Source organism: Saccopteryx leptura, chromosome 10 (genome assembly GCF_036850995.1).
Source record: "Saccopteryx leptura isolate mSacLep1 chromosome 10, mSacLep1_pri_phased_curated, whole genome shotgun sequence".
Classification (NCBI taxonomy): Eukaryota; Metazoa; Chordata; class Mammalia; order Chiroptera; family Emballonuridae; genus Saccopteryx; species Saccopteryx leptura.
The window spans coordinates 5,975,857-6,000,005 of record NC_089512.1 but is presented as its reverse complement, the minus strand read 5'-3'; the positions used below and the strand labels follow the sequence as shown (position 1 = coordinate 6,000,005).

The following is a 24,149-nucleotide window of genomic DNA, read 5'->3' as shown; positions in this document are numbered from 1 at the left end:
GGACGGGAGAGAGGTGGCACTCCTGCCATCCGAGCTGGGCCTGGGACAAGTAGAGCAGAGGTGGAGACCAGCCTGAAGGCGTGACCAGGGTGGGTCCACATCAGCCACACACTCGTCAGTGACCCCTTGGCCCCCAGGTCCTTGGCCCAAGTCCCCGCTCCTTAGAGAGGCTGGGGTCCAGCTGGAGCCAGCCCTGCCAACGCTGCAGGTGTCAGAGCAGGGTGCAGAGGGCCACGCGGCGGCTTCCTGTCCTGCCCTGGGCTTCTTGGAGCAGTGAAGGCTCCTGGGTGCTTTGCCCTGCGGTAGAGTGGGAAGTGGGGACAGGGCACCAGGATGACGTGAGGTGAGCACCGCTCCCCCGGAGCTGGGGCTGTCATGGGGCCCCTTGCTCTCGTTCTTTCCCACAGCCTGGCGTGAGCGAGCGGAGCCCTCCAGCCCTCGGTGGAGAAGGCCAGAGTTCCCACACCCGGTTTACTCGGGGCGCCTGGGGAGCTCCCACCCTCTCCCCTCAGTTTCCCCTTCGGGAAGCTGTCTTCGAATGCATGATTTGGGGTCTTGCTCTGCTCCTGTGGGTCTGGGGTCGGGCGGAGCGGGGTTGGGGTTAGGGGAGAGTGAGGGCTGAGTCAGGAGGAAGCCCCTTCCTGCCCGTGGCCCCCTCCATTTCACACAACAGCACTAGGAAATGGGGAGGCAAGTACTGGGCCTGCAGATGGGTGTCCTCCAAGACATGGTGACATCTGGGAGGCCTTCTATGGGGAAGGAGCTTCCTCTCCCACCCAGGCAGAGATGCACCATAAAAGATGGCGGGGGGCAGGCCCAAGAGGTGGTCCAGGCAGGAACAGGCGGCTCAGAGCCAGAGGGCCCTGGCTGGGGTCGTGAAGCCGACTCCAGAGCCCCCGTCCAACTCAGATGTTTAACCTTTTGTCCCACTCCTCCCCTGCCCCCACCAAGTTTCCACAGTCACCAAAGCATCATGTCCTGTGACAACAGAGCCATTGACGCCATATCCCGTGGCCACTGGAAGGGATCCCAAGGGTCCTGAGTCATGTGCATCTGCCCTGTCAAGGCAGGACAAGTCACCTTCTGGCCCTGGCCATCCCAGTGGGCAGTCCCCACCACCAGGAGTGGCTTTGCCTTGGTCCAACTCCAAAAGGCCATGGGCCTCGGTGGGAATCCCACCTTCCGTGCGCCCTGGCATGTCACCTCCCTTCTCTGTGCCTTCATGTCCACATCTGTGAAGTGGGTGTTATGAGCACAGGGCTTTGCACACAGTAGGTGCTGGCTGACTGAGAGGCTCCCAGTACCCCTCCCTCCCTCTGCCCAGGGTCGGGACGTGGAGGGTTGAGAGGTAGGATGTCAGATCAAGGCTAGTCTTCTGCTCCATGTAAATCTGTTTCTTCATCTGAATGGGGGTCCTGCCCTCTACCCCTCATACAGACAGGGACAGAGCCTGGAGTGCTGGGGCCTGGAGCCCAGGACGGGGGCTTGGACCTGGGGCGTGGGCATGGGGAGTCACAGCATGGCAGAGGGGCAGCGTTGGAGGGCCTGGATGCTAGAGGCCCAAGGCTGGCCAGGGTGAGGGAGAGGAGGGATTATGGTTCGTTTCATTTCTGGGGCTAAATGTTTGGAGCTTTCCTCACTCCCAGTGCCCGAGTCTGAAAGTGCCAACTTGAGCCTCTGCCTCCCTCCCCACCATTGTCCCCCAAACACCCCTTGTCCCAGCAGGACCAGTAAGGGCACGACCAAACCATGCCCCCAGCCGGGGTATAAATAACCGCTGGCGGGCTGCTCCAGCCTGGGGGGGCTCCGCTGGCAGCCCCACTTCCTCTCGGGCCACTTCCTGGCCCTGGGGGTGGGGGAGTGTTTACTTTCCTGTTGTCACTATGGCTGAGTGGCCAGGCGGGGGGACTCCAAGTGGCCCAACAACAGGTGCAGGACAGGTGCCCAAGCTGTCCTGCCCAGGACTTCAGAGGCGCCGCTGGACAGGCAGGCAAGGCCGCAGCCAGGCAGGGATCGGCCCTTTGATCCCTCTGTGTCCCTACGTCCCAGAGGTTGGCCAAGGTCATCATCTGTATTCTCTTGTCACCACACAGACAGAGCTGGACAGGGCAAGGCCTTTTCTTGCCCTCCAGCCCCTCGGATATGGGCTCTGGGTCTGCCATGGGAGTCCCCTGGCTGCCAGCCCACCTCACACGCCCATCCCAGCACATCCGGGAGCCCTGTCCAAAGCTGCACTCAGGGACAGCCCCCCTAGGTCTGCTCCTGGCCCCAGCCCACAGCAGGGGTCAGGGTCAGCCAGGTCACTCCAGGACAGCTGCCTAGGTGGAGGGTAACCTTGACTTATGGAGTGGGGTCAGCTGTCTGGGGCCTTGGATCCCAGCTGTTCTCCTTCTCCAGGCCTTCCCCTTGGGGAACCCAGCTGTGAGATGGGTAACCTCCTGTGAGATGAGTAACCTCCTGTGAGATGGGTAACCACCTGTGAGCTGGGTAACCAGCTGTGAGATGGGTAACTTCCTGTGAGATGGGTAACCAGCTGTGAGACGGGTAACCTCCTGTGAGATGGGTAACCAGCTGTGAGACGGGTAACCAGCTGTGAGACGGGTAACCTCCTGTGAGATGGGTAATCTCCTGTGAGATGGGTAACCTCCTGTGAGATGGGTAACCAGCTGTGAGATGGGTAACCTCCTGTGAGATGGGTAACCAGCTGTGAGATGGGTAACCTCCTGTGAGATGGGTAACCAGCTGTGAGATGGGTAACCACCTGTGAGATGGGTAACTGGCTGTGAGATAGGTAACCTCCTGTGAGACGGGTAACCAGCTGTGAGATGGGTAACCAGCTGTGAGATGGGTAACCTCCTGTGAGATGGGTAACCAGCTGTGAGATGGGTAACCTCCTGTGAGATGGGTAACCAGCTGTGAGATGGGTTACCATCTGTGAGATAGGTAACCAGCTGTGAGATGGGTAACCACCTGTGAGCTGGGTTACCACCTATGAAATGGGTAACCAGCTGTGAGATAAATAACCAGCTGTGAGATAAATAACCAGCTGTGAGATAAATAACCACCTGTGAGATGGGTAACCAGCTATGAGATATGTAACCAGCTGTGAGATGAGTAACCACCTGTGAGCTGGGTTACCACCTGTGAGATAGGTAACCAGCTGTGAGATGGGTAACCACCTGTGAGCTGGGTTACCACCTGTGAAATGGGTAACCAGCTGTGAGATAAATAACCAGCTGTGAGATAAATAACCAGCTGTGAGATAAATAACCACCTGTGAGATGGGTAACCAGCTATGAGATATGTAACCAGCTGTGAGATGGGTAACCACCTGTGAGATGGGTAACCTCCTGTGAGATGGGTAACCAGCTGTGAGATGGGTAACTTCCTGTGAGATGGGTAACCAGCTGTGAGATGGGTAACCACCTGTGAGCTGGGTTACCACCTGTGAGATAGGTAACCAGCTGTGAGATGAGTAACCACTGTGAGCTGGGTTACCACCTGTGAGATGGGTAACGAGCTGTGAGGTAAATAACCAGCTGTGAGATAAATAACCACCTGTGAGATGTGTTACCACCTGTGAGATGGGTTACCAGCTGTGGATTAGGGAGATGGGTCGGGCATGAGCTCCTGGGGGAATGCCTCATCTGATTCAGGACACGTGTGTGCATGTGAGCATACCTGGGCCCTGTGCAGACATGCATGTGCTCCTAAGTGTGCTGCCATCTCAAACCTCCTGTGCTGGTGAATATTCATCACCCTCATTATAATCTTCCCTCTCCTGCTGAGCTAAAAATAGCAAGGGATAGTGGGGGAGGGGCTTGCCAGGGGGACCCCTTGGCTCTGCTGCTCCCAGAGGAAGACTCCCAAGTTTCCTGGAAGTCCTGTGTCTGTCATTGGCCTGTCATTGGCCAAGTTCCCTCCTGTCCTTTATCCCCAGGGAGGAGGACATTCCCCAGCAACTTGGGGGTGGGAGGCCCAAACTGCAGACTCATGCAGAAAAGAAAGGGAGGGCTGAACTGGACCTTACCCCAGCCCTGAGGACACTGCCACATTCCAAGAGGACCTCTTTCCTGGGAAAGGCTGTTCCTGGCTGCTTCAAAGTAGCCTGAGAATTCTGCCATTAGCAGCCTGGCGGGGCTGGGGGAAGCCCAGGCTGCCGGGCAGTACTGCTCCAGCAGGGCTTACCCACGTCCTGGCTAACCCACTCAGACAAGGTGGGGGCCTTGCTATGTGCCAGCTTTGCCCTCTGTCTGGTGGTAAGGACAGGGCACCCCGGCTCTGTGCCAGCGTCTGCGGGCTGTGTTGGATGTGCCTGTCCCCCACCTCCTACTCATTAACCCTGTTAGGCTCCTGTGGGCACTGGCCGCGCCCTGAGCATGGGAGCATCAACCCCGCCAGAGCAGACTCTTTGATGCTAGCCCACTCCCTGGCTTCTGTCCACTGCCCTTTCATTGGGACCCAGAGAGTGGCGGAGCTTGCTGATGAATCAGGGCTTTAGCTTTGGGTGTGGCCCCCCATGGCCTGCCCACCTGTCCTTTTTTTTCTGCCAGCAAGTCAAGGAATAGAGAGGGAGCTAAGGATTCTTTGGAGGGAAGGCTGGGGGTTAAGATGACCAAGTGGCCCTGGCCAGTTGGCTCAGCGGTAGAGCATCGGCCTGGCGTGCGGGGGACCCAGGTTCAATTCCCGGCCAGGGCACATAGGAGAAGCGCCCATTTGCTTCTCCATCCCCCCCTCCCTCTTTCCTCTCTGTCTCTCTCTTCCCCTCCCGCAGCCAAGGCTCCATTGGAGCAAAGATGGCCCGGGCGCTGGGGATGGCTCCTTGGCCTCTGCCCCAGGCACTAGAGTGGCTCTGGTCGCGGCAGAGCATCGCCCCCTGGTGGGCAGAGCTTCGCCCCTGGTGGGCGTGCCGGGTGGATCCCGGTCGGGTACATGCAGGAGTCTGTCTGACTGTCTCTCCCTGTTTCCAGCTTCAGAAAAATACAAAAAATAAATAAATAAATAAATAAATAAATAAATAAATAAAAGATGACCAAGTGGTGGGGGACCCCCTCTGCCAGAGAGGGTATGACTCGATGGTTTCCAAGGGTCCCAATTGCTACCTTGCCCTCTGCCCACAGAGCTGAAGGCCACAGGCACCGCCCACTTCTTCAACTTCCTGCTCAACACAACTGACTATCGGATCCTGCTCAAGGACGAGGACCACGACCGTATGTACGTGGGCAGCAAGGACTATGTGCTGTCCCTGGACCTGCACGACATCAACCGCGAGCCCCTCATTGTAAGGGCCAGCCCGGATGGGGGCTGGGGGAGTGAGGGGCGTGGTCTTGCAGGGCTGGGGGGGCCTCGGCTAGCTGGCTGCACCCTGACCCCCATCTCCGGCAGATCCACTGGGCAGCCTCCCCACAGCGCATCGAGGAGTGTGTGCTCTCAGGCAAGGATGGCAATGTGAGTGCGGTGGGCTCCCCGGGTGGGAACACGGGTGGCGTTCTGGTCACCCCGGGAGGCAGCGGGGCCAGGCAGGCATCTGGGTACCTGTCTTTCCTCTGGCCCCAGGGTGAGTGCGGGAACTTCGTCAGGCTCATCCAGCCCTGGAACCGGACACACCTGTATGTGTGTGGGACCGGTGCCTACAACCCCATGTGCACCTATGTAAACCGTGGCCGCAGGGCCCAGGTAAGCCCCGCCCACCCTCACCCTGTGCTGCTCCCATTGGAGGTTCCGATGGGAGGAAGGGCTTAAACCCCAGCTCTGCCACTTCCCAGCCCTGTGACCTTGGGTGAGTGACTTCTTCCACGTCTCAGAGCCTCAGTTTTCTTACCTGCAAAGGGGGCTAATAGTTGCCTTTCTCACAGGTCGGTGTGAGGAGGAGGCACTGCGCTAACACTCCCAGAGCTCTTAGCGCTGCGCCTGGCCTGTAGTAAGCGTTCGCTCCATACATGGCAGCAGTTCTCTGGGCTGTGCCTGTGGACCGTGCTCTGCAGCCAAGCCAGAGGTCCTGGCGGGGGCCTCAGCGTCAGAAGGCTGGATGCCTGGGTCAGCTTCTGCCACACGGCCTGTGGGAGAGCTGCCCCTTCCCCAGCTCTGCCCCACCCTGCCCGCTTCTGCCCTTCTCCATTTCCATGTGGGCATGTGTGTAGCTGGCGTGACCTTGTAGGGAGTGTGTAAGAGCGATTGGACCTAGGGGGCACATGTGTGTGCAGGTGTGCGCCGAGCTCTGGGTATGTGTGCACGCACAGGCGCATATACGTGCTCCCGTGTGCTCCTGGCATGTGTGATGTGAGAGGCTGGCAGCCCAAGCCCGCTCCCCCAGCCCCTGCCACCCCTGGCTCTAACCCCTGTTCATCGTCTTCCCAGGCCACACCCTGGACCCAGCCGCAGGTGGTCAGAGGCCGAGGCAGCAGAGCCACGGACAGCGCCCTCCGCCCGACACCCACAGCCCCACGCCAGGTGGGCCTCCTCCCTCCGGGCCCTTGCCAGGCAGCCCTGCCTCTGACTGAGCTCCCCCAGGGCCTGGCCTCCAGCCAGGAACCTGCACCCGGGCCAGCCTCCCCAGGGTTCCCCTCTGTCTCTGTGCCCCCTCCCAGCCCTTCTCTGCAGTGACTCTGAAGGCAGTCCCAGCTGGATTCATGTCAGCCTCAGTGTGACCCCTGCAGGCAAGAAAGCATGAAGCCACCAGGTGGGGAAGACAGGAGCCCTGGGGACCGCCATGCCTCCGCCCTCAGAGCACATGTGTGTAGACATGCATAAGCACACACCAACACACACTTGGCACATACAGTTTGCTCTCGAGCACCCGGCGAGAGAACATGGCACATGTGTGCAGCCTGACACGTCACTCTCAAGGCTTCATGCCCCTTGCCTCCCACGGACCATCGGTTAGCACAGGTGTTCTGCACACTCACATGCTTGGGACTCTCTTCCCCGGGGTGGGGGAGGAGCAGAGATGTCTGTCTGCTGGTCATGACCCGGGACTGGGCTGGGGGGGCTGGGGCTGGGCAGGGGCGGGCAGAGGGAGCAGGGGCTGCCGGTGTATGAGAGCAAATGGTCACGTGAGCGTGTGTGTCTATGGCGGGCAGTGCTGAAAAGTGGGACCGCTCAGACTGCGTGTGTGTGCCCAGTGCTGTGTGCTGGCAGTGATGCGTGCCAAGCTGTGTGTGCAGGAAGTCGCATGTGCGAAGTGTAACTGGAAGTAGGCCTGTGTACACCTTCCCATCACCATCCCCATCCCTGCCCCCCGCTGCCACCCCTTTCTGCCTCTGTGCCTCTCTCCCTTCCCTCCCTTCTCCCCGTGAGCTCACCCTGGTCCAGGGCCTTTGCCAACCTTCCTCCTAGCAGCTTCAGGGCTGGGCTTGGAGGCGCTCGGGGCTTGTGACTTCCGTGTGGCCTGGGCTGGACCCTTCAGTTCCTAGCTCCCTGAGGAGACAGGTGGAGCTGGGGGCTTTGCTGAGGGGCCGGGAAAAGGCTATGTTCTATTAGTCTGTCCTGAGGACCGTAGGTAGGGCACAAAGCCTGGGGACACAGTGACCTCAGAGCCCTCTGACCTGATGGGACCTGATGGCGAAGGACAGGGCCCAGGCCCTTGGCCACTCTCCCCTGCCCTGATCGGGTTGGCAGCCTCTTCTTGGCCCAGGACAGGCAGCCACAGCTCACAAAGCTGTGCCTTTATGGCCCAAGGGGGCCCAGCCAGTGTCTGCTTGGGCCAGTTGGCATGGAGGGGCTCCAGGCCCTAGAAGCCCACCCCATGTACTTCTCACGGCCCCCCAAGCAGAGCCCTCTGAAACCTGGGGCCGGGCAGCACGTTCCTTGGAACCCCCAGTGTGGCCCTGCTCTGGGACACCTGGCTGGACAGTTAAAACCCACAGAGATCTGGGGAGTGAAGGAGGGGTGGCTTCAGGGTATGCCTGGGGGCTTGATTTTCCCGGGGGGCCTGACGACCTTTGCCCTTCCTGGCTGTGGGAGCAGCCTAGATGAAGCTGAGCCCCCCTCTGCCCTGCAGGATTACATCTTCTACCTGGAGCCTGAGAGACTCGAGTCAGGGAAGGGCAAGTGTCCATACGACCCCAAGCTGGACACAGCCTCAGCCCTCATCAGTGAGTGTCCCCCCCCCCCCCCTGGTTTGCAGCCTGAAAGCGTGGCCTCTGCCGCTGAAGTGGAGGCTGTGGCACCAACACTCACCTTGGGGTGAACCTGCTGGCCCTGAGCCCCCTCAGTGGGGCCCCACCTAGCAGGGAGAGGAATACAGATAGACCCTGGTGTGAGCTGAGGGCTAGAGACCAGGCAGTGTGACCCTCCACCCAGCTCCTTGGTTGGGGGTGCTGAGGAGGCCAGATCCATGCAAAGGCCAGAACCCTCCGGGCCTCAGGCTTCTTGGAGGAGAAAACAGGTTGAGTCTGCTTCGGGGTTGTTGTAAGGACTGGTCCTATAGTCCCGTCCCATGTCCTCATTGTGGCTGGGAGGGGCCCACAGGAGGCGCTAATAGGGAGTCCTGGCCCTGGGACCAGCTGGGGAGTTTATTTCTCGTCTGGCCAGGTGTCTGGGACGCTTGAGGGAATGTTCCCTGAGTAGGGGTCCTGTCTGGGGCCTGAGGAGCAGCTGCTGCCCCTACCCACAGGTGGGGCGAGCCCACCGCTGCTCCTGGTCCCTGCGCTGTGCCTGTCTCCTGGCCGCCCAGCCCAGTCTGCCTCTCAGAGCAGCTGCTGGGCACCTTGCCACTTCCAGGCCTGCGAAAGGCCCCCAGAGCAGGGGATGGGCATTATCCTCCGCCTCTTGGCAAGTGAGAAGGTCCTAGCCTGATGGTAGAGCCCAGACCAGGGAGTCTGACAAGGGAAACAGGGCCTGCCCTGGGGGAGGCTAGAAGGAAGGCTTGGAGTCAGCATGGTGGTTCAGTTTTCTGGCATTTTGTGAGCTGGCTGTTAAACACAGCTATGATTAAAATTTAAATTACATAAATTTACAATTACTTTTAAAAATGTAAAAAGACTCAAAACTCATTACTGCCTAATTATTTTACTACATTTTATTATTATCTGTGTTCTTGAGGGTGTTTACGTCTGCCGTAGCAGTGGGGTGGAAATCCTATACAGTAGTGTCCACGGCTCTTCCCAACTCCACGTTCAGGGGCCTCGGGTTAGCAGCTCGCAATCAGCCATGGTGGGAGTATCTACCCACAGAAATGGGCTCTTGCTGCTAATCAGAGCTCATTGCTACTTAATCCCAGAGCCACTTAAACGCTGCCCAGCACCCCCCACCCCTGGGTGATCTGATTGTGCCCCGGGCAGCCTGCGGGAGAGAAAAGACCCTGCCCTGGAGGTCCTCTGGGCTGCGCCCTGATCCTTGCAAAGGGCAGTCCCCCTGACTGACCCATTGGCCCACAGACGAGGAGCTCTATGCTGGTGTGTACATCGACTTCATGGGCACGGACGCAGCCATCTTCCGCACGCTTGGAAAGCAGACGGCCATGCGCACAGATCAGTACAACTCCCGGTGGCTCAATGGTGAGCGCATCCTGCCGGCCCTGGGGAAGGGGACAGACAGGACCGCCCCTCTGGGATGTTGCTCTTAAGGAAGCAGTAGCGGGGGGAATTTCCAACCCTGTGACTGGCTGGGGAGGTGGGATGCTCCTCTGCGGGGGAGTTAGGGTGTTCCTGACCCTGGTGGGGGTTCTGTGAGGGAAGGAGGTGTGGTGGAGGAGGCCTCGCCGTCCTGACTCCTGCTCACCTGCAGACCCTTCTTTCATCCATGCCGAGCTCATCCCCGACAGCGCTGAGCGCAATGACGACAAGCTCTACTTCTTCTTCCGCGAGCGGTCGGCGGAGGCGCCGCAGAGCCCTGCGGTGTACGCGCGCATTGGGCGGATCTGCCTGGTAAGCACTGCAGGGCTCCCATCCGCCCCTCTGCGGGCCCCGTCCGGGCACTGTCAGCCCTCCTCTAGCAGGGGGATGGGGACGGGTGAGCTGATCCGACCCAACCCTCTGCCCCCTTGCCTCCCAGAACGACGACGGTGGCCACTGCTGCCTGGTCAACAAGTGGAGCACATTCCTGAAGGCCCGGCTGGTCTGCTCCGTGCCAGGCGAGGATGGCATTGAGACGCACTTTGATGAGCTTCGTGAGTAGGCAGCAGCCGGGTGGGGTCCAGTGGCTACTACGGGAGGGAGGGAGGCTGGTCAGGGCACCCCCGGTGGCTTTCCCTGGGCAGGAGTGGGCGGGACTGGGCAGGACCCTGGGGCTCCTGCCTAGGGCACCCTCCCAGCACCTTCTCCCTCTGTCTCCAGAGGACGTGTTCGTGCAGCAGACCCAGGATGTGAGGAACCCGGTTATTTATGCTGTCTTTACCTCCTCGGGGTGAGGCTGGGGTCGGCACCAGCAGCTGGCAGGGTGTGGTTGTATCGGGGGGGGGGGGCCGTGACTTGTGGGGACCCCAGCCTGGTGGTGAGCGGTGGGGGGGGCAGCCTGGGGAGGGGCCGGGGGCCAAGGGTCTGCCGGGTCCACAGCCTTCCCTTCCCTGTCCCGTACGCAGCTCCGTGTTCCGAGGCTCTGCTGTGTGTGTCTACTCCATGGCTGACATTCGCATGGTCTTCAACGGGCCTTTTGCCCACAAGGAGGGCCCCAACTACCAGTGGATGCCCTTCTCAGGGAAGATGCCCTACCCACGGCCTGGCACGGTGAGGGCCCTGGTGCCTCTCCCTCTCCTCTCCTTCTGTGAGGCCTGCTCTGGGTCCAACCCTCTGCAGACATAGGCCACGCCATCATGGAGCTCACGGGGACACGGGTGTAAGGAGGGTGTGGACCACACACACATATATAAACCCATCATTCACCCTCAATAAAGCTGAAATTTTAAAAACACCAAAACCACCATTTACACATGGTGTCAGGCTGTGACAAAGATGGTGGTCTGGGTGGGGCCAGCCCCTCCCTCTGGGGGCTGACAGTTGGAGAGAAGAGTCTTCTGTGCAGAAGCCGGGAGGCAGGCTGGAGGCCCGCGCAGCCAGCCCAGAGCGGGCGAGGGCACAGGCGTGGAGGGGGGTGGTTCACGTGATCTGGAGGTGCCGTGGGCCGCAGTGGGCCTCGAAGCAGGAGGGCAATGTGATCTGATCAAATGCAGTGAGCAGTCACCTGTCTGCATGGTCGGGACGGGGATGGAGAGGCTGGGCCCAGCAGAGGCCAGGGAAGGTTTCTCCCTAGAGGGGGACTCAGAGGGCAGGCCAGGGCGGGGAAGACATCGCCACAGTGTTAAAAGCGTTCAGGGCCTGAGCAGCATGGGGGTGAGGAACATCCAGAAAAGAAAGGCATCTGAGTGGTGAGGATGTGGAATGGGAAGGGAGTGGTCAGCTCTGCCGAATGCTGCCACGAGGTCATGGCACATGAGGCCAGGGAGGTGGCCGTGGGATTTGGCCATGTGGGCCCTTGGGGCCTCCACTGGAGCAGATCCTGGAGAGAGACTGGATGTAGGGCAGAAGCCTAGCTGCGTTGAGGAGGGGAGCAGGCAGAGGTGCTGGGAACAGACAGAGCTCGCGGGTCCGGGGAGCCCTGCCCGGGTCGCCCGGCCTGACGCTCTCACCCGCCTGCAGTGCCCTGGCGGGACCTTCACGCCATCCCTGAAGTCCACCAAGGACTATCCTGACGAAGTGATCAACTTCATGCGCGGCCACCCACTCATGTACCAGGCGGTGTACCCGCTGCAGAGGAGGCCCCTGGTGGTTCGCACAGGCGCGCCCTACCGTCTCACCACTGTCGCCGTGGACCAGGTGGATGCGGCCGATGGGCGCTATGAGGTGCTTTTCCTGGGCACAGGTACCCACTGCTGCACCCAGCCCCTCCTGCGCTGGGCCCGCCGGGTGGAGGGTGCCGGTCTATGGGGCTGGGACCTACACTACTAGGGCAAGTTGGGCAGGTTCAACTCTGCCACCTTCCTCCTTTGGAGCCTTCTCCCTGTTACCAGGAAAACTGAGGCTAGGGGTGGGCAGACCCCGTCCTCACCCTCAGGGGCTGGGAGAGCAGGGACACTGGGTGCCTGAGGGTCCGTGTTTGAGGAGGAAAGGGGTCAGATGGCAGACACCTCCAGGGCACATGGGTCCAAATACTGACACACGTTCTTATATGCGCCCACCCCAGTTCCAGTAGCCCTTAACACGGGGACCGCCCCCAGCATCTTTCCTGAGCAGTGCCCGAATAAGGGTCTGGGGTGAGAGGGGTGGCCCTGACCCCCCTCCTCTCGGGCCGGGCCCCGCCGACCTCCTCCCACTATGGGGGAGATTCTCCAACCTCGGCACAGAGCGGCTGCTCTGCTGCCCTGTGGGGTGTGGGCCCTGGTGGGGGACGGGGCTGAGGCTGGTGCCCCTTCCCCAGCCTCCTCAGCCCCACTGAGGCCCTGCCCGGCCCGTTCCAGACCGCGGGACAGTGCAGAAGGTCATCGTGCTGCCCAAGGATGACCAAGAGATGGAGGAGCTCATGTTGGAGGAGGTGGAGGTCTTCAAGGTGGGTGTGACACCGCCAGTGCTGTCCTCAGCCTGGCTCTCCTCAGGGCCAGCTGCTGGCCTCAGGCCTCCAGGGCGGGGCCGGCAGGGGGAGCTGGTCCCTGGCGTCCAAAGCTGGTCTTTGTCTTCTTCTAGGACCCAGCACCTGTTAAGACCATGACCATCTCTTCCAAAAGGGTAAGTTTTGGTAATGTGGGTTGGGAGTAGGATAGCGCCTGTCCCGTCCCCTCCCCCCTGCTGTCATGCCCTTGGCAGAGGGACGGAGACACCAAGGACAGAGCAGGAAGGGAAGGAGACTGGCCCAGCTGTCTCCTGGTGGGGGCTGGGCGTGGATGGGAACTGACATGCCCCTCCCCCTCCCTCCCTTAGCAACAACTGTACGTGGCCTCGGCCGTGGGTGTCACACACCTGAGCCTGCACCGCTGCCAGGCATACGGGGCGGCCTGCGCTGACTGCTGCCTCGCCCGGGACCCCTACTGCGCCTGGGATGGCCAGGCCTGTTCCCGCTACACGGCGTCCTCCAAGAGGTGCGCATGCCCAGGTCCTTGGGATTGAGCCTCCAGACCCAGGGCCCCGTCCTGGAGGTTTGGAGGTGGGGATGATATCACCCAGGGAGAGTCCGTGAGCCCTGGTCTGCAGGGTACAGGGACCCGGGAGGGGCACACGTCCTAAGGCAGACTCCGTCAGGAGCTCTCCCTACCCAGGCGGAGCCGCCGGCAGGACGTCAGGCACGGGAACCCCATCAGGCAGTGCCGTGGCTTCAACTCCAACGGTGAGCGTACCGGGCCCCCCCCCCACAGCGCTGAGCCAGCCCCGTGCCGCCCCCCAAGCTGCGCACAGGGCCCCCGTGGACAAATGTTCCCGTGGCCTCTGGGAGGGAGGGGACTTAGGGCTTCAGAGGTGGGGTGTCCCTAGCCATCCCTTTAAGGATCAGATGCCTGACAGCACATCCCAGACTTTTGGCGGGGGGTACCAGCCCCTCACGAGCCTGCAGTCTGCCCAGAGACAATGCTGCTTCAACGCAGTGCCCCCTCTGTGCCCACAGCCAACAAGAATGCCGTGGAGTCGGTGCAGTACGGCGTGGCGGGCAGCGCCGCCTTCCTCGAGTGCCAGCCCCGCTCGCCCCAGGCCACCGTCAAGTGGCTGTTCCAGCGAGATCCCAGTGACCGGCGCCGCGAGGTGATTTTCTGTGCCCCGCCATGCTCCCGGGGGTGCAGGAGTCCTTGTGTAGTGATAATTCCATGTGGGTGAAATGTGGACAGGAGCCAGTCTGCGCAGCCCTCGTTCTAGGAAAGCCCTTCCAAGCCCCCTTCCCTAGGAGGAAGTCACATGGGTGAATCTTGTTATGTGCGAACTCGGTGGGGTTTCTATATCATATGAAACCATTTATAGGCATGCCTCTTTACGTGAAAACTCCGTCTGTGCATCCACTGGAAGTGTTCCTCATTGTAAGGAAATGTCCTGTGGGTGGGCTCCAGTCTACGGCAGTTCTGTGAAGTTGCCCTCATTTTACACAGAAACACCTTCCGGGCATCCCTCCTTACACGGACATTTTATGAGGGAGCCCCAGTTGGGTATTCTCGTTAAATCCACAGAAATTCTGGGTGTGCGCTCCGAAATTCCCTCATTGTACAGAATCCCTTTATGGTCAGCACTCCTGAAATGGAACTGTATGGGTGCCTCATTCAAACGTTACGGGAAAGCTTCCTGTGGGCTTTCCTTGGCACGTGGCAGTGCCCCATGGGGGCCCCTACATAGACTGTCCGCAGAGGTGGTCTGGCCCGGGAGTGGAGGGGGCGGCGGGGCGGCCACACGGCCCCTGAGCCCCTGCTCCCTACATAGACTGCCCGCAGAGGTGGTCTGGCCTGGGAGTGGAGGGGGCGGCGGGGCGGCCACACGGCCCCTGAGCCCCTGCTCCCTACATAGAACGTCCGCAGAGGTGGTCTGGCCCGGGAGTGGAGGGGGCGGCGGGGCGGCCCGGCGGCCCCTGAGCCCCTGCTCCCTACATAGACTGCCCGCAGAGGTGGTCTGGCCCGGGAGTGGAGGGGGCGGCGGGGCGGCCGCACGGCCCCTGAGCCCCTGCTCCCGCCCCTGCAGATCCGCGCGGAGGACCGCTTCCTGCGCACGGAGCAGGGCCTGCTGCTGCGCGCCCTGCAGCTCAGCGACCGCGGCCTGTACTCCTGCACGGCCACCGAGAACAACTTCAAGCACGTTGTCACACGGGTCCAGCTGCACGTCCTGGGCCGGGACGCTGTCCACGCTGCCCTCTTCCCACCACCGGCTGTGAGCGCCCCGCCGCCCCCAGGGGCCGGCCCCCCAACACCTTCCTACCAGGAGCTGGCTCAGCTGCTGGCCCAGCCGGAAGTGGGCCTCATCCACCAGTACTGCCAGGGCTACTGGCGCCACGTGCCCCCCAGCCCCAGGGAGGCCCCCGGGGCCCCCCGGCCTCCTGAACTCCAGGACCAGAAAAAGCCCCGGAACCGCCGCCACCACCCGCCTGACACATGAGGCCGGCTGTCTGAGCCCTGCAATGGGCCAGCCTAGCCCTTGTCCCTTTTAATATAAAAGATATATAGATATATATATATATAAAAATATCTATATTCTATACACACCCTGCCCTTGCAAAGACAGTATTTATTGGTGGGTTGTACACAGCCTGCCTCAGCGGCATCATCGTCCAGAACTCAACCCACGCTGGTCAGAGACAGCAGAAAACAGAGACCACCTAATCAGGCCCAGCCGGCTGGTAGGGCCAAGCCAGGACTGCACAGTCCCCAGACCCAGCCGGGAGTCCACCTACTCGACAGTCACCGCTGGGACCTACAGGACACAGGGAGGGAGCGATCTCCACGTGGATGGGCATGAACTGTACACCTTTGCCAGCGTGCACTCAATCCAAACCGCTGGCACAGACGGGCACAGGGACTGCATTGGAGACTAGGGGTGGGGGGCTCACGTGCACTCAGAGAGGGGGGGAGGAAGGGGCCATAGCAGGATGCCGGCCCCTGCCTGGGAGGGGGCCACTTGGTCCAGGCCAGCCCCTTCCCGGGTATTTATTCTCTATTTATTGGGGATGAGAGAAGAGGAGTGGGATGGCCCCCCCAGCCCCTCCTCCCTCCCTGCCCGGCCACTCTACCTCCTCTTCGCTCTTTCTGTGCCACTGTGACTCAGGGGCTGGGGGAACAGTGGAGGGGCCAGGCCCAAGCAGGGCTGAGGGCAGAGGGGGTCCTGGCGGAGGCCTGGGGCCTGCAGGGGCTCCCCAGGGCTTCCTTCTGCCCACCACTTACGATGATGGGTGTACATAGTAGCTCTGGGGGGCAGTTGGGTAGGTGGACAGGGGCTCCTGGAGGCCCTCTGCTACCCAGGCCACAGCTGCCCTTGGGTTCCATCTTGTTAATAAACACTGGCTCTGGGACTGGACTTTGGCTGTTCTCCTTGTCAGGGGAAGCAGGATGGGGGTTCAGCCCATGCCCAGATCTGTGCCCAGCCCCCATCCCATGTGACCTGGCCACCCATTCCCGCACAGTCTCTTTTGCAGGTCAGCTTCCATTTGCTGATTTAATTGTTTGATCAGTTGTTCAACACTCTCTCTTCACCTGGCTTTGTGGCCAGCCTTGTGCGAGACACTAAGCATTCAGAATTGGAGAGACAAAGCCACAGCCCTCACAGTTCAGCTGCCCCCCCCCCCAACCCTGAGAAGCAACAAAATCCCCATCCTGCCTGCCTGCTTCCAATGGCTCTCAGCAGAGGGCCCAGTGGAGCAACAGAGCAGAGGTAGGGAGCCCAGGGCGGGGGAAGTGCGGCTGGGTGCCCAAGGCGTAGGGCATCGAGGCAGGCTGGGCAAGGGAAGCAGGACAGGCCCATGGGTCCACCAGAGCTTAGGACCATACCTGGTGGCAAGAGGAGCCGGGGGGGGGGGGGACCAGGAGGTACTGGATTGGCCTCACTTTAAATAAAGTAAATATGCAGAAACCAGGTTTCCGTTGGTTTAACAAACCTGGGCTCTGCTGTACCACCCCAACCCCCTGGGCAGCGTGTAAAGGGCGGCAGAGACCCGCTGGCCCACTTCCATGTGGGGGTGAAGGGTGTCTGGAACCTGAAGCTAAAGAAATGGCACCAGTGATCTTTTGCTCCTGGATAGATCCTCCCTCCCTCAACAGGGCACGCGTTGAAGCCCGTGGTAGGAGCCAGCATCCACACCCACGTGTCAGAGACAGTCTGTGGTGCTCAGTGTCGCAGACCCTGACACCCCCTCGCGGTTTCCTGGGTTGCAAACAGTTGAGGATTAAAAGGCAGCCAGGCTTCCCAGAGGAAGTCCAGGCAGGAGGCTCAGGGCCCCAGAGGGACCCGTGGAAGCCCAGGGTTTGGGTCTTCTGATGGGTGGTGGGAAGTCCCCAGAATGTGGGAACTCAACACTCTAGACTCAGTTGAAACTGCCTCCCAGCAGCCCACGCATGTCCCCCATGTGGACTACAGGTGATTAAGCTGGCATGCCTCAGAGAGACCGCTAGGCAGGTCCCAGAGCTCCCATGGGGTACAGAGTAGAAGCAGGGCAGAGGGGTCCCCCCTCCATGCCCCTGGGAGTGCCAGACCCCCCTGAGACTGCTTCCCGGCCGATGACAGGCCTGCAAAACCTGTGGAAGAGCCCTGCCACCTCTGTAAGCCAGAGACTTTTTTGTGTGTGTGTGGCAGAGTCAGAGAAAGGGACAGACAGACAGAAAGGGAGAGGGATCAGAAGCATCAATCATCAGTTTTTCGGTGCGACACCTTAGTTGTTCATTGATTGCTTTCTCATATGTGCCTTGACCGGGGGGGGGGGGGCTACAGCAGACTGAATGACCCCTTGCTCAAGCCAGTGACCTAGGGTCCAAGCTGGTGAGCTTTGCTCAAACCAGATGAGCCTGCGCTCAAGCTGGCGATCTTGGGGTCTCGAACCTGGGTCCTCGGCATCCCAGTCTGATGCTCTATCCACTGCGCCACTGCCTGGTCAGGCTGTAATCCAGAGACTTTGTCGCACTCAAGTACACACATACAAATAGGTGTATGTGGCCTGACCTGTGGTGGTGCAGTGGATAAAGGATTGACCTGGAATGCTGAGGTCGCTGGTTCAAGGCCCTGGGCTTGCCTGGTCAAGGAACATATGGGAGCTGCTTCTCCCTTCTCGCTCTCTCTCTCCTAAAATAAATAAATAAAATCTTTAAAAAAAATTTTAAAAAACCCAAATAGGTGTATGTGAAAGTGTGCACATGTACAGGTGCACACATGCATAAATGTACATGCACACAGGCATGTGCTCACACACACAGGCAAGTGCACACTAACACATGCACATTCATAGGAATTTACACATTAATGCACACATATCAATCCACACAAGCACACATGTATAAGCACATATGCACATGAACAGAAAGGTACAAAAGCACGTGCATGCCCTCTTGTACACAAACAGGTGTGTGGAGACACACAATCACAAAGGCACACACAGCACATGTGTACACACACAAACCTAAGTCATGCCATTGCCTTACTCGGTGCCAGTCAAGCACAGGCATACTTCCTCCTCCGGTACACACGCACGCCCACCCCAATCCACGGCAACGCGGCATGCGGAGGCCCTGCCCGGGTCAGACCCAGCCCTCCGGATGGGGCAAATGCAATGTCCACCTTTGCCGTTTGACTCCCCGAAGAGCAGGGAGCCCAGGTCCAGAGTCACCTGGCGCTTCTCAGTCACTTCCTGCTGTGTGACTCTCTGAGCCCTCCACCCCCCTTTCTTCGTCAGTATAATGGGGCTGATGCTGTGGGCACCCTCCCCCAGGGCCAGCGTGAGCTCACAGGTAAGGAGCAGAGCAGAGCAGAGCCCGCGTTGGGCACGGAGCAGGTGCTCAGTGCGTGCTTCTCCTCTACTGCCTGCTCCCAGCCCCACCCCTCTGGCCCCCACCCCCTGGGCTCTAGGTCTTTTCCGCCCCGTCTGAGCCTGGACTCTACAGACATGTCTCTCCGCTGCAGGGCAGGGGCAGGACTGACTCCAGGGTCTTTCCTGGAGGCTTGGGGGAGGGGGGGAGGGGGTGCAGAGTCAGCAGCTGAGGGATTGGGGCCACACTGGCCCGATTAGAAAGGCTGGGGGCTGAGCTGGATTCACCTGTCCTTGTCTCTGATTGGCTCTTCGGTACCCCCAGCAACCAAATCCCACTAAGCAGCCCCCCAAAGGCATGCACAGGTCTGGAGAGCCAGTTGATTGCCAGTCTTGGGGTCAGAAGGGTGTCCACGGAGGCCAGAGGCTGGCCTGAGCCTGGCTCTGGGGATCCCTTCACCCAGAAGAGCCGACTGACCTTGTCTCTCCACCTGCAGCCGGGGCCATGGGGGCCGGGGCCAGCGCGGAGGAGAAGCACTCGAGGGAGCTGGAAAAGAAGCTGAAGGAAGACGCGGAGAAGGACGCCCGAACTGTGAAGCTGCTGCTTCTGGGTAGGGTGTGGGCCCGGGTGGGGCCACTGGCCCAGGTCAGAGGCCCGGGGGCCGGCCAGTGGCCCTTCTGTGATGCCGGGGTGACTGGGGAAGCAGAATGAGTCTGCGAAAGGGCAGGGAACAGAGTGGGAGCCCTGGCCAGGCAAGGCCAGGCCTGATAGGTGACACCCTGGCTCCCCAACCTCAGACAGCCTTCCCTCCCAAGAAGTGTTTATGGCCAGTCTCATAGAGGTGTGTGTATGGGGCACACTTTTATCCTAGCTGGGCTTGATGGGCCCGCCAGGCAAGGCTCAGCAGCCAGGGGCCTCTTGGGGAGCCCCACGATAGGACCGCTCCCCTGGGAAGGAGGTCAGAGTCCGCCTGAGAGTGGGCAGCCTCCCGGACCACCCAGGGCCACAGACAATGGCCCTGGCCCTCAGTTTCCAGAGTTTGATTGTTGGCAGACACTAAAGGGGGAGGAGGGGTACTAAGGTCCAGGGAGGGAGAGATAAACCATGCCATGGTCCCATGGAAGAGAGGGAACATGGGGTGAATCCAGTGCCTCAAGACCACTGCCCCCCCCTACACCCCCCTCCCCCAGCCAGGGGAAGAACTAGCGGCTCTGAGAGGGGTGCAGACTCCATCTAGGCGCTCTAGGTTCAGTCAGTGCCCGGGGAAGGCAAAGAGGCTAAGCCAGAAATCCCATTAACTGTGCCCAACACCCTTGCAAGAGCAAGCTTAGAGGGGCGGTCAGCTCTGCCTCTCCCTTACCAAAGCGCTAATTCCCTCTGAGCCTCAGGGAGAGATACTCCCCACCCGGGTGAAAAGCTGAGTTGACCCGGCTCAAATCATCCCATGCATGCGGTACCGAATATTTCCACAAGGTGGCGTCCTAGGTTTCCTTTATTTTGGTCTCAGACTAAACCAGACTGCGTAAACCAGGGTCTTGGAAGTTCCCCAGCACAGCTGAAGTCGTTGATGCCCCTCGCCAGCATTCTTCTGTCACTCCTGAATTTGTAAACGTTTTCCTGCCAGGGTGTCAGGACCTTATCTTGGGGGATGAGAGGAAAACAAGTGGGACTGAAGGCTGAGCTGGCACTCACTCTTGTGTCGGCCTAGCCATCTTCCCGGCCTTGTAGCCAAGGAAGGAATAGGGGGGGAATTGCGGTCAGCACGGCTCTGAGGCTGGGCTTCCCTTCCAGGTGCCGGTGAGTCTGGGAAGAGCACCATTGTCAAGCAGATGAAGTGAGTGCCCGTCCCGAGACCGCGGGGGTGAGGGTGTGTGTGTGTGGCGGGGTGTCGAGGGGTGTGCGCACACGTCTTGTCCTTCCCACCGGACCACGAAGCTCTGACCCCGGCTTGCCCCGGCCGCAGGATTATCCACCAGGACGGGTACTCGCTGGAAGAGTGCCTCGAGTTCATTGCTATCATCTACGGCAACACGCTGCAGTCCATCCTAGCCATCGTGCGCGCCATGACCACGCTCAACATCCAGTACGGAGACTCTGCGCGCCAGGTGTGCCAAGAGGAGGCCTGAGCGGGTCCTCTAGGGACTAGAGGCGCGGGACTGGGCTCGAGACCAGGGTCACCACCAACCACTCCCATCCTGTCCCCAGGACGATGCCCGGAAGCTGATGCACATGGCGGACACCATCGAGGAGGGTACTATGCCCAAAGAGATGTCAGACATCATCCAGCGGCTGTGGAAGGACTCGGGTATCCAGGCCTGTTTCGACCGCGCCTCTGAGTACCAGCTCAACGACTCCGCGGGCTAGTGAGCGCGCAGGCGAGGTGCGGGGGCGCGGCGGGGCCCTGCCACGCTCCTGCGTCCCACCCACCCACACCCCGGCGTCTCCTGCAGCTACCTCTCAGACCTGGAACGCCTGGTCACCCCGGGCTACGTGCCCACTGAGCAGGACGTGCTGCGCTCTCGTGTCAAGACCACCGGGATCATTGAAACGCAGTTCTCTTTCAAAGACCTCAACTTCCGGTACGAATCCGCACCCGCGTCCTCACTCGGGTCCCCTTGCCAGTGAGTTCACTGCCCCCAGGCCTTGTCCCTAGGAGAGACTGCCGCCTCTCAGATACCCTGCCCACAGAAAGGCCCGACCCCTCCGGATGCCCATCCTGTGTGAGGGCGCCCCCGCCAACATTGGGAGGCAAGGGGATGCCTGTGGGCGGGTCCACGGGGCTCGACCCGCGTGTTCAGGCCTCACTCGCCCTGCCCCGCAGGATGTTCGATGTGGGCGGGCAGCGCTCTGAGCGCAAGAAGTGGATCCACTGCTTCGAGGGTGTGACCTGTATCATCTTCATCGCGGCGCTCAGCGCCTACGACATGGTGCTGGTGGAGGACGACGAAGTGGTGAGTGCCAAGCGGACCCTGTGTTTGAGGCCTGCGGAAAGCGGAGACAGTGGGGCGGGAGCGGGCAGCGTCTGGGAGGGGACATTCGTTCCTGAGCCTTCTTTAGAGGAGAAGAGGCAGCCAGCAACCCCACGGAGGAGGGGGCGGTTAGGAGGAGGCTGACCTGAAGCTGTCAGAGCCCAGAGGGATGGGTCGCTGCCCGCGTCCCCCGGTACCCGACGGCCTCTGCTCTCCTCAGAACCGCATGCACGAGAGCCTGCACCTGTTCAACAGCATCTGCAACCACCGCTACTTCGCCACCACGTCCATCGTGCTCTTCCTCAACAAGAAGGACGTGTTCTCCGAGAAGATAAAAAAGGCGCATCTTAACATCTGCTTCCCGGACTATGACGGTGAGACCACCCCCAGTTCGGCCGCCAGGCGGCGCCCCACCCCCACGTCCGGGCCGCGCGGCTCCGCCGAGAAGGAAGCCCGGCGGGGCAGGGAATGCGAGCCAGCTCCTTTCCCCGCCAGGACCCAACACGTACGAGGACGCGGGCAACTACATCAAGGTGCAGTTCCTCGAGCTCAACATGCGACGCGACGTGAAGGAGATCTATTCCCACATGACGTGTGCCACCGACACGCAGAACGTCAAGTTTGTGTTTGACGCTGTCACCGATATCATCATCAAGGAGAACCTCAAAGACTGCGGCCTCTTCTGAGGTCGGCTTCTCCCAGCCGGGACGCTCCTCTGTCGTGCCCCTAGTCTCAACGCCCTAGCGCCATTCCCACCCCCCACCCCATCTCACAGCGACTCACTCCACTGCCTGACCCCCCAGCTCCCGGACCCCTCTGCTTCCAGGCTCCACCCTGGCTCCTCAGGCTCCGCCCACTCCCACAGGGCCCCTCCCCTGGCTCTCCAGTTTTCCTCCTTCCACAAGCCTCAAGCCCCCAGGTGCCCTGATTCCAAACCCACCTCCATAATGTCTCTCAGCCTAAGCCCAATGATGCTGACAAGGTTCCTTCTTCATTTCCCAGGTTCCTGAACCCATGTGTGTCCTGAGACCCCGTAAACTAGTCATCTTGTAGTCCCAGCCAACAGGACCCTACTGGCCCCCCAGGACTCCTGGGTCCCAGTCGTTGGCCCCATTAGCCACAGACCCAAAACCCTGAGCCCCACTGGCTTTGAGTTTCCTTACTCTTCCCTGTGGCTCCCAGACCTCCCAGATCCAGGGGCCCCCAACCCCAGCTCTGCCCTTCACGGCCTGGCTGCACCGGCCTCCAGGACCCACCAGAGCCAGCCTCAGCTAGGAGCGGGCAGGACTTGGGGCAGCTAGAGCACTTGGTGACTCAGCACAGCGCTGCCCGACTGACCGGTCTCCGGCAGCTCTCCCGCCCCCGGTGGCCCGTGACTCACCCAGTGGGTCTGGGCTCAGCAAACAGCCCTCCCTCCCAGAGTTTTATGAAGGGCAGGGGCAGGCAGGGATCCCTCCTCCAAGCAGGTCTGCTGCTTACCATCAGCCTGTTCCAACCTTACCACCTCCATGTGACAAGTCTGACACCTGTCTGCCCAGCAGCCAGTGACTGTCCCTCCCCAGCAGCTTGTGGAGTCTAAAGTCTAAGCCAGCTCCAGCCTGTGCAGCTCCTACCAAGATGAGTTAGTGACTAGGGTCAGGCCTGGGAGTCCCTGGGTGTCAGGGACAGACTCGAGCTGGACCCTTCCCCACATACCAGTCCCAGAGTAAGCCCCTAGGCCCTGCCCCCTCTGTCCTTGGACACCAGATCCACATCCTGCCTCACCCACCCCTCCGCAGTACTCTCGGCTGGCCAGACAAGGGGATGTCCTGCTGAGGGAGGGTACTGTTGACACCAGTGGTGGCCAATGGTCACACCGTCCTGAGGGGTGGCTGGGGCAGAGTCCAGCTCACATCGATCAGCCCCAGGCAGAGAATTTGGGATAGGATGGAGGCCCCAGGGGGTCTACCTCAGGTGGGATCATAAGCAAACCCAGATGACCCTTGTCCTTGCCCGCAGCTTCTCTTACCCTTCCTATTCAGGATCCACTTCCTGGCAGGAATAATTGAGGGCCATGCCTGAACCCTCAGAAACAAAGGCCCATGTCCCTCCCTCCCCTTTCCCACATCTCCTTGATCAGCCAGGCCTTGCTGATGCCCGGGGGCCGGGGCCTGCCCTGCAGGAGCTTGTTCAGCAAGGCCAGGGCACAGTTTGCCCTCCCCTCAGCTAGATGCACAGAATCAGCAATAAACCTTTGCACCATAACACAGCTGTCCTTTCTTGTGGGGAGGGGGAGAGTGTTCATTATCATGAGTCAGGAGCATTCATGAAGTGCCCAGTGCCAGGCTGGATGTGAGTGGGAAGATGGTTTCTTTTTTTTTTTTTTTTTTTTTCTGTATTTTTCTGAAGCCGGAAACGGGGAGAGACAGTCAGACAGACTCCCGCATGCGCCCGACCGGGATCCACCCGGCATGCCCACCAGGGGGCGATGCTCTGCCCCTCCGGGGCGTCGCTCTGTTGTGACCAGAGCCACTCTAGCGCCTGGGGCAGAGGCCGAGGAGCCATCCCCAGCGCCCGGGCCATTTTTGCTCCAGTGGAGCCTCGGCTGCGGGAGGGGAAGAGAGAGACAGAGAGGAAGGAGAGGGGGAGGGGTGGAGAAGCAGATGGGCGCTTCTCCTATGTGCCCTGGCCAGGAATCGAACCCGGGACTTCTGCACACCAGGCCGACGCTCTACCACTGAGCCAACCGGCCAGGGCTAGATGGTTTCTTCTTAAAGCACCCGGCCTGACATGGCAGGGGGCATGCTTGGGAGCATGGGACCAACTTGTGCTTCTTGATGGGGGGTAAGGGGGAGAGAAGCCAT

General features: G+C 60.6%; 2 protein-coding genes across 3 annotated transcripts in view; both read left to right on the top strand.

Annotated features, from left to right (window-relative positions):
• SEMA3F (semaphorin 3F) overlaps window positions 1–15,902 on the top strand; it is a 30,474-nt gene extending 14,572 nt beyond the window's left edge. The window contains exons 3-19 of one of the 2 annotated variants that reach the window (XM_066350613.1): window positions 5,121–5,281; window positions 5,386–5,448; window positions 5,557–5,676; window positions 6,358–6,450; window positions 8,000–8,093; window positions 9,378–9,497; window positions 9,727–9,866; window positions 9,994–10,108; window positions 10,275–10,344; window positions 10,520–10,664; window positions 11,574–11,796; window positions 12,392–12,480; window positions 12,615–12,656; window positions 12,849–13,006; window positions 13,184–13,251; window positions 13,525–13,658; window positions 14,577–15,902. In XM_066350613.1, the coding sequence (XP_066206710.1) occupies window positions 5,121–5,281; window positions 5,386–5,448; window positions 5,557–5,676; window positions 6,358–6,450; window positions 8,000–8,093; window positions 9,378–9,497; window positions 9,727–9,866; window positions 9,994–10,108; window positions 10,275–10,344; window positions 10,520–10,664; window positions 11,574–11,796; window positions 12,392–12,480; window positions 12,615–12,656; window positions 12,849–13,006; window positions 13,184–13,251; window positions 13,525–13,658; window positions 14,577–14,987 (2,246 nt within the window). In that variant the 3' untranslated portion in view covers window positions 14,988–15,902. The remainder of the gene's footprint in view (window positions 1–5,120; window positions 5,282–5,385; window positions 5,449–5,556; window positions 5,677–6,357; window positions 6,451–7,999; window positions 8,094–9,377; window positions 9,498–9,726; window positions 9,867–9,993; window positions 10,109–10,274; window positions 10,345–10,519; window positions 10,665–11,573; window positions 11,797–12,391; window positions 12,481–12,614; window positions 12,657–12,848; window positions 13,007–13,183; window positions 13,252–13,524; window positions 13,659–14,576) is intronic. The other variant, XM_066350614.1, reaches the window with a different exon arrangement.
• Window positions 15,903–18,697: 2,795 nt separating this feature from the next.
• Window positions 18,698–23,550, top strand: GNAT1 (G protein subunit alpha transducin 1). The gene is made up of 9 exons (XM_066351039.1): window positions 18,698–18,947; window positions 20,129–20,171; window positions 20,301–20,442; window positions 20,543–20,700; window positions 20,788–20,916; window positions 21,159–21,288; window positions 21,527–21,680; window positions 21,802–21,993; window positions 22,309–23,550. The coding sequence occupies exons 1-8, from the start codon at window positions 18,842–18,844 to the stop codon at window positions 21,990–21,992; spliced, it is 1,053 nt and encodes a 350-aa protein (XP_066207136.1). The 5' UTR covers window positions 18,698–18,841; the 3' UTR covers window position 21,993; window positions 22,309–23,550.
• The last annotated feature ends 599 nt before the right edge of the window (window positions 23,551–24,149 follow it).

Coding starts and splice junctions, on each gene's coding strand:
- GNAT1 (XM_066351039.1), top strand. CDS start 18,842: ATGGGGGCCGGGGCCAGCGCGGAGGAGAAGCACTCGAGGGAGCTGGAA. Junction 20,917..21,158: donor TTCAAAGACCTCAACTTCCG/GTACGAATCCGC, acceptor CCTGCCCCGCAG/GATGTTCGATGTGGGCGGGC. Junction 21,681..21,801: donor CTGCTTCCCGGACTATGACG/GTGAGACCACCC, acceptor TTTCCCCGCCAG/GACCCAACACGTACGAGGAC.